Source organism: Rana temporaria, chromosome 6, assembly GCF_905171775.1.
Source record: "Rana temporaria chromosome 6, aRanTem1.1, whole genome shotgun sequence".
In the NCBI taxonomy this organism is placed as follows: domain Eukaryota; kingdom Metazoa; phylum Chordata; class Amphibia; order Anura; family Ranidae; genus Rana; species Rana temporaria.
In genome coordinates this window covers 160,070,948-160,080,147 of record NC_053494.1, presented here as the reverse complement: position 1 = coordinate 160,080,147, position 9,200 = coordinate 160,070,948, and the positions used below count along the sequence as shown (strand labels likewise).

The 9,200-nt window shown below is 43.6% G+C and overlaps 1 protein-coding gene across 1 annotated transcript in view; it reads right to left on the bottom strand.

Moving 5' to 3' along the window:
* Positions 1 to 5,708: 5,708 nt before the first annotated feature.
* Positions 5,709 to 9,200, bottom strand: part of NFE2L2 (nuclear factor, erythroid 2 like 2) — a 53,809-nt gene continuing 50,317 nt past the window's right edge. Inside the window, exon 5 of the mRNA XM_040357673.1 lies at positions 5,709 to 8,070. Within this exon, the coding sequence (XP_040213607.1) occupies positions 6,886 to 8,070 (1,185 nt within the window). The 3' untranslated portion in view covers positions 5,709 to 6,885. The remainder of the gene's footprint in view (positions 8,071 to 9,200) is intronic.

The window sequence follows — 9,200 nt, the reverse complement described above, 5'->3', positions numbered from 1 at the left end:
AGTAGAACAATACTTAAACAAAAATTAGCTGCATGGTCGAGTTACCAGAAAGAAGCCCTTACTGTGCCAATGTCGCACACACACAAAAAAGTTACAATATGCCCAACAACATTGGCGCAGTGAAGGCTTCTTTTTTGGCAACTTGACAATACAGCATACTTTTGTTCAAGTATCGTCGTATTTTTCTCCTTAAAGTGATACTAAAGCTTTGTTTAAAAAATAAATAAAATAAACATGTCATACTTACCTTTACTGTGCAGCTCGTTTTGCACAGAGTGGCCCCGAACATCCTCTTCTGGGGTCCCTCTTCAGCTCTTGCGGCTCCTTCCCGCATTAGATAACCCCCTCTTAGATAAGCGCTCTCTTCATAGGGTGCATTTAGGTGAAAAAACATGAGCCTTTACAACCCCTTTAAAAACAACATGCCGTCTTATTCCAGAGCAACCTGTATTTCTCCTGAGATTGTCTGTGGGGTTTTCTTTGCACCCTTAACAATTCGTCTGGCAGTTGTGGCCAAAATCTCTTGGTATCAAGAGATGCCTGAATTCTTAATAAGTGTTGGAACACTGACATATTCAATACTTTAAATATCTTTATATCCTTTTCCATTTGTATAAAAGTTCCATTAACTTGTTACACAGGTCTTTTGACAGTTCTTTTCTGTTCCCCATGGCTCAGTATTTAGCCTGCTTCGTGCATCCACGCAAGAGCTAACACATTTATTGACTATTCACAGACATGAATTGCAATTTAAAAAGGTTGGGTGTTTTTTTTTATGTCCTCATCTGGATTTAAAAATGATTTCATATGATCCCCTTTCTTCAATAAAAGACAATTTTTGGCATGATCAGTCATATTTTTTATATCAATGCCAGGATTTCAGCCAGGGTATGCAAAAATTTGAGCACAACTGTAGGCACTAAAGAGACAGGATGCAGAAGAAATGTACAGAAGGAGGAAGGGAGGGGGAGAGGGTTAAAAAAAAATCCCACAATAACATTTATTAAACCCACCCCCAGCTTTGAATCTGCAGTCGATTTCCTGCCTAGGAACTCTTCATTCAGGAAATTCTCCTTCCTCCATTTCCATAGTAGCGAGAGGAAGGGTAGGGATCTTAAATGTAAACGCTACTTTGGTGGTTACAAGGCACAGAGTCACTCTAATCGGCTCTTTGCATTTCCTCCATGACTTCCACAGTACCACATTCATGCTTAACCACTCAAGGACCGAGCCTCAAAAATTAAATCTTCTTTTCTCTTGTCGTCCATGGACGGACACAGCCTCTTCATTCATGACAAGTGGGTTATGTTCCCTGTTTACAGGAGAGGGCTAGGCAGAACATGTTAGATACATATACATGTAATTTTAAAACAGAGCTGAACAGCCCCGCCCAGGGGGCGGTCGGTCCCTCCTGACATAACCTTCCTCCCAGCAGCATGCAGCCTCAGTTTCGTTCTGCCTAGCAAAGGAGAAGGACATATGGCTCCCTTTGGGTCCAGCGCCCGAGGAAAGGATTTTATTTTATTTTCCATTTATTTATTTTTTCTTTTTCTATCAACTGTTGGCTGAGAGACAGGCTGGATATCATAGATCCTTGTAGTCTCAGTTCGGCCAGCGAGCGTGAGCACACCTTTGCAAAGAGGCTGAGTCTGCCACGACATGCCCCATGACTCTTGGGGTGGCCAGTGAGCTTTGCTCCGAGGTCCGCACATGACTGAGCTGTAGTGTTGTCTCACTCACAGTGGACCGGGCTGACGGCTACCTCCATTGCAGTTGTATGCCTGTCTGGAATGCACCAGTGAGCCGTCGCGAGGACGGGTAAGTACAGTCCTTCCTTCTTAAGTGGGGTGGTACGGCTGGGCATTCCCGGGGTTTGGGTATCCTCCCTTCCCTGCTCCCTTTTTTCCCTCTGCTGTTATACATGCTGTCGGGGTGGGGGGCGGGGGCATCTGGTTGAGGGGGCTATGCGCCTGGCCTATGTGTTTTTACTGCTGAGGGTCCCTTTTTTTCTGGACGTTTGGGGGCTGAGCGCACCCTTTTCAAATGCTGTTTTGCCGCGTTCTGACGGCGCTGGCGCCATTTTTTAGTGGATTTTCAGTTTGCATTGAAAATCCCATTGGCGGCCATTTTGCTGTAGCCGCACCAGGCTCCACGTGGACGCTCGGCGGCCATCTTGTTTGAGTCCTTGGCCTCTAGCGTTGGTTTTCACGGTGCGCAGCGCCGTTCTCCTCACAGCATTCCACAGCTTACCTCACGACTTCTCCACACGCATCGGTGTGCGGTGTTACGTCCGCGACCTTCCTTTCTTCCGAAGGTGGTTTCATCTTTTCACCTTAATGAGGACATTGTGCTTCTGTCCTTGTATTCTAAGCCAGTGCATGCTAGGGAGGTTGCACTTCATTCCTTGGACGTGGTACGCGCTCTGCAGGTGTATCTGTCGGCTACGGCTCCGTTTCGGATGTCTGACTCACTTTTTGTGTCGGTATCTGGTCCACAAAGGGGCCTGGCGGTCTCGTCCGCCACCATTTCTCGGTGGATTAGACAGATTGTCATACAGGCTTATGCTCTTAGGGGGCGGGCGCCCCCGTTTCCGGTCACGGCACATTCGACCAGGGCAATTGGTGCTTCCTGGGCTTTCCGACATCAAGCGTCTGTCTCACAGGTGTGTAAAACGGCGACTTGGTCGTCCGTTCACACTTTCTCAAAATTTTACAAGGTTGATGTGAGTGCATCTTCAGATGCTTCCTTCGGCCACAAGGTATTGCAGGCGGCTGTCTAAAGTTGCATCTCCTCCGTTGAGGAGCTCTGCCTGTTTGGGGTGAACTTGTGTGTGTTTTTTTTTTGACTGATACTGTTCCCACCCCTCATTTTTTTTGACACTGCTTGGGGACGTCCCACTTGTCATGAATGAAGAGGCTGTGTCCGTCCATGGACGACAAGAGAAAATAGGATTTTTTGTACTCACCGTAAAATCCTTTTCTTTGTCGTCTATGGACGGACACAGCACCCACCCCTCCTTTTTAGGTTTGTACTGCTTGTTACGAACTGAGGCTGCATGCTGCTGGGAGGAGGGTTATGTCCGGAGGGACCGCCCCCTGGGCGGGACTGTTTAGCTCTGTTTTAAAATGACATGTATATGTATCTAACATGTTCTGCCTAGTCCTCTCCTGTAAACAGGGAACATAACCCACTTGTCATGAATGAAGAGGCTGTGTCCGTCCATGGACGACAAAGAAAAGGATTTTACGGTGAGTACAAAAAATCCTATTTTTTTTTCTTTGCTATGAAATTACTTAGAACCCCCAAACATTATACATTTTTTTCTAACACCCTAGAGCAGTGATGGCGAACCTTGGCACCCCAGATGTTTTGGAACTACATTTCCCATGATTCTCCACTATATTGTAGAGTGCAAGAGCATCATGGGAAATGTAGTTCCAAAACATCTGGGGTGCCAAGGTTCGCCATCACTGCCCTAGAGAATAACATGGTGGTCAATGCAATACTTTATGTCCCACCGTATTTGCGCAGCGGTCTTACAAATGCACTTTTTTGTGTTGCAGTTGCAGTTTTATTTTGCTTTTACCCACTTCCCCCTTCTATTTTACCCCTTTTTGTTTTTGCAACGTTCTGCTGGGAGACTTAATATTTGGATGTGAACTTTGAGCTATCTTGTAAAGTTGCAAGGAAAATGCGATCTTTCTGTGCGAATCGTAGAGCAAATGTGCCTTATTTGTTTCCGCTCCCTGTTGGAGCTATATGGTCTGCTCTGTTGGCGGACTGGACTTATTATTTTTTTTTTTCAGACTACAGTGCTGCTTTTGGTCTATAAGCCGCAAGCGCGGGCTCGTTCTGTTGACGGCCCGAGCCTTTGTTTTTTTTTGCACTTCCAGCATCTACATCGAAAGCTCTATTTACTTGCTACTGCACTTTTGAACTGTAACTCTGTATCCCTGGATGTATGTATAGATGCAGAGGGTCGGTTCATATTTTTGCATTGCCGGGTGGGGAAGGTATATTGGCCTGTATATATATATATATATATATATATATATATACACTGCCGCCGTTTACGGTGGCGGTGCTCCGGTTTCTGCTGGCCTACTTGGAGGGCAGGCCGGACCTTCCGCCGCTGATAGTGGGTGACTTAAATTGCTGGTGGAGTCCCTCCATGGACAGACACCCCAATTCTGGGGTCTCCGCCGCATCAAGGGAGTCTCCATTGCTGAGATTAATTAATGAAGTGGGTTGGTTAGATATATGGAGGCTTAATTACCCTTTGGAAAAGCAGTTTTCTTGCTTCTACAAGTCGCATAGGACGTTGTCCAGAATTGACCAGGCGGTTGGTAATCCTGCTATGCTCTCATCCATCTCAGATGTGGTAATTATGTCCCGCAGTGTCGAATCATTCGCACCTAGTGGTTACTTTAATTATTTCCCCACCTTCTGCCCTTCCCAGGGCCCCGTGGAAGTTCAATGCCTTCTGGCTAAAACTATTTTTGACACACGAGGAGGCGGAGCATGCGGGACTTTCTTGATATCGGGGGCTTTGTTGACTCCCCAGCGACACAATGGGATGCCTTTTAAGGCGTACGTGAGGGGGTTGCTTATCTTTGAGATTAACAAGGTGAAGAAAGCCTCTTCTGGGCTCAGAGAGGACCTTGAAAAACAGGTAAAGGCCCTAGAGGAGGCATTTGTACAAACCCCGACAGACTCTGCCAGGGAGGCGTGGCAGTCGTCTCACTCAGCTTATGAGCGGCTGCTGTCCTCCACGGCAGAAAATAAGCTCTTCTTTTCCAGAGTGGCGTTCTTTGAGGAGGGAGAGAGCACGGTACGTATGTTGGCCAGGATAGCTAACTCAACAACGATCCCCCAGCATTGGGGAAATCAAAACACTAGAAGGCAAGATGGTAAACTCCCCTGATGCGATTTTGTCTGAACTAGCTAAATTTTATGAGACTCTGTATCTCCCGACAGTTCACCCGGACGGAACTCTTGACTTACCTACATGACATTGACTGCATTGACGTTGCTGCCATAACAGAGATATCCCTCTTCAAACAGCCGACGTATATCAGCGTGCGGCAGTCTGGAAGTGGTTAATGGCATTTGCACAAGTCAGTGCAGCATATTGCTGTATCATTGGATAGGTTATAGAGACTCAGGCCCCATACACACGGGAGGATTTATCCGCGGATACGGTCCAGCGGATAAATCCTCTCGAGGATTTCAGCAGATTTTAATGCGATGGAGTGTACTCACCATCGCATTGAAATCCGCGCCGAAATCCTCTGGCGATGACGTGTCGCGCCGTCGCCGCGATTATGACGCGGCGACGCTGTCATATAAGGAATTCCACGCATGCGTCGCATCCCTTCGGACGGATGGATCCGGTGAGTCTATACAGACCAGCGGATCCATCCGTTGGGATGGACTCCAGCAGATGGATATGTTCTGCATGTCAGCGAATATTCGATCTGCTGGAATCCATCCCAGGGGAGATATATCCGCGGAAACAGATCCGCTGGCGTGTACACACCATAGGATCTATCCGCTGGAACCTATTTGCTGGGATTTATCTGCGGATGGATTCTATGGTGTGTACGGGGCCTCAGAGAGGACCACAGGTAATATTTTTGTGTTTTGCACTATACTCGCATAAAATGAAACTATGGTACCAAGAGAAACAAAACTAGACAAAAAAAAAAAACATTTGATGTTATATGTTTTATTATTGGCCCTCAGACTTGCCTAATGAAAACATATATAATATAAAAAAAGAATTCCAAATTAAACTCAGAAGACAAAAGATACTTCAATAAAAAGAAGGTTCCCAATTAAACGTGGCCTGCAACTGATAATGCTTATTAGTGTACTAAACTGAATTCTTTTGGTACATAAAATAGGACATTTTATATATTTATATAAATATGATGTATTGCACTATTTACAGTTAAAAAATTAAGGAAAACTGGGTGCATCCATTAAGGAAAGCTTTGCTTTCAGTGCACTGAATCTTTTTAAAGGTTGATGTTTCTCCATAGCTAGAGGGAGTCCAGTCCCTCTCCAGTAAGTTGTCCAGCTGGTTTTTCTTTTGATGTTAAATTGCTATGGCAACAGAACCATCTTACAAAAAGAATACACACTCATAGGTGTGACTTCTCCGGGAATTCTGATGACCTTCCATCTATGCAACCCATTATATGCTATACTAAAGGAAGCCTTTCGGTGTGAAATCTTCTAAAATCAGGTATTTCAGATTACAGGAGTAAAGACACAGAGTGAAGAACACACAAAATCAGAAACATTTAAAAAGTAATGTTAATTCTCTCAAAATGCCCATTTTTGTAATAATCTGAACCAGGCAAATTTATTGGAAAGGTTTTTTTTTTTTTGTTTTTTTTAATTCCTTACAGAAACTTGAGAATAGAGTTTAAAATAGCAACTCCAATTCTGACCATGGGTACCCATTTTATGAACCCATGGAGCCATTTATCATGGCTATGTAGCCTGTGAGCAAAATGACATTTCACCTGCCATAATCTCAGTAAAATCACTAACTTCTAGTGAAAACTGAACCGCCATGGTTTGGCTCACATGCCAATCTTACACAATTATTGCCTGGTCAATAACCCTGACATCACTTAAATGTTCATTCTTAAATCCTGAGGCCTCTAAAATATGGTGATTTTTAGTAGCATGTGGACTGGCTTAACTAGGTACTTTAGTTTAAAAATATATTTTGATATTGTTTTTTTCATGGGCGTTAAGTGCTACAGTACAAAAATGCTAGTTCTAATAAAGCGACTCTTTAAGCACAACTCATATACCCACACTATAGAAGCATAGAATTTTAAGAAGACAAAAAAAAAAAAAAAAAGTATTTTAGATCTCTTTCTTAATTTCGATTTTTTTGGCTTTCGGAACAAGGAAGACATTCCCATCTTTTGTTTGTTGAAGGGAATATTCGTGAGGGGAGTACGGTTTTCCATCCTCGTCCTGCAGCTTGTTGAAGACCTCCATATACAAGGTACCAAGTTGCTTCTTCATAAGACGAAGGCTGTTGTTATATTCTCCCTTCTCAGCAAGTAGTTTTTCTTTCTCGTTCTTCAGCTGATCTAGATCACTCTCCAACTCCACAATATTCTCCATTTTCCTCTTGCGGCAATTTTGGGCTGCAACCTTATTTTTTCCACGCCTGCGTATATCTCGGATGAGAGCAAGTTGGGCGTCATTAAACTGGTGTTTGGACATCAAAACATTGAAATCATCCACAGGAAGGTTAACAATTGTACTGACCGAGAATGGTACATTAAGAGCTTTCGCTCTTTGCTCGTCTCTAGTGAAACGAGCCTCCTGGCGACTTAAAGATTTGTCCTTTGTGAATGGGGACCTACTGTGACCAGGCCTAACAGGCAACTCTGCTGCTGGAGAATTGAGAGATTCGGTATCAAAGGATGCATCAAGTGGTACAAAAGGCGAGAGTGAAAAAAATGCATCTTCTGTGATTGACACTGGGAACTCTTCAGTGGGATTTTTGGTTTGTACGCTTTCATGTGTGCTATCCATATCGTCCATTTCAGAGTCACTGTATCCATAAGGAGCATCTCCATAGACAGAGGAGTCCATAGACTGCCCAGGTGATGTAGCACATGGACTTGTGCCAACTGAAACTCCTGAATCGGAATCATTGAATTCTGATGGATTGTTCCCATTAAATGCTTTGCACAAAGAAAGGTCCTTTATATCAACAGGTTCATTTAAAAGTTCAGTGAGAGACTGGCCTGAATTGTCTGTTAAAGGCACATTGGTCATTTTGGGGTCAATAAGGGTAAATATGTCATCACAAAAAGATTCCATGTTAAATGTTTGGTTTGTGTTTACTGTGGGCACATTAGGTACAAAGGAACCTGCAAAGTCATTCGAGAAAACCGGTGTGGCATTTTCAACTGGCTTTTCCAAAGGTGGTACTGGACTGTGAAACATGTAACTGGGTACAGTCTCTGCAAGGGGTTCTTGATTTGAATACATACTCAGGTCCGCAAAGCCATCAATCTGATTGCCGAAACACTGTATGGAAAGAAGATACAAAGCAAGTTAAAATTGTGGAAAACTGCAATTCTACCACCTTAAACCACTTCGATACTCTGCACTTTTACCCCTTCATGCCAAGGCCAATTTTTAGCTTTTAGCACGTCGCACTTTGAATGACTAATGCCGCGTACACACCATCACTTTATGTGATGAAAAAAAATGACGTTTTTAAAAACGTCACTTTAATTGACTGTGTGTGGGGGAAAACTTTGTTTTATGTCTTCTAAAAAGCGACCAAAAAAAATTGAAGCATGCTTCAATTTTATGTGTCGTTTTTCAAAAGTGCACTTTTTACTTCACAGAAATTGACCGTGTGTAGCAAAAAACGTCGTTTTCTAAGACGTTTTTTCATCCACGCATGCCCAGAAGCTACTTATGAAGCAAGCTTCAATGGTAAAACGTGGTGGAACGTAACCTCACTTTGCAAGATCATTGTGAGAAAAACGATGGTGTGTAGGCAACTTCGTCTTTGAAAATTGAAGTTTCAAAAACGTCATTTTTTACTTCACAGAAAGTGTCGTTTTTTTTCATCACATAAAGTGATGGTGTGTACGCGGCATAACTCTACAGTCGTGCAATACTGTACCTCTATGACATTTTTAACATTTGAGACATATAGAGCTGTTTGTTTGTTTTTTTTTGCTAATTAAACTAAAAGAAAATTTTGAAAAAATCAAGAAATTATTCTTAGTTTCTCTACCATGTAGTGCAAGGGCCTGCCCGATTGGATACAGATCGAATTGATTGTGCAAGTGTGTCCTATTAACCAACCCAATACTGGGCACTTTCACCCCTTTCCTGCCCATGAAAATTTTTAATTTTCATCGCTTCCACACTTTGGGTACATTTACCGTGAAGCAATTTTTCTGGCGTTTTAGCGCTAAAAATAGCACCTGTAAAGTGCCTGAAAACAGCTTCCCATGCCACCCCAGTGTGAAAGCCAGAGTCCTTTAACACTGGGGAGGTGTGCTTGCGGAACGTTACAAAAAGTCCTGCAAGCATAATCTTTTGGGGCGGTTTGGGAGCACTGTATAGAGCGCTCTTAAATCGCCTCTGCCCATTGGAATGCATGGGCAGCGCTTCCGAAACGCCTAAAAAGAGATTTG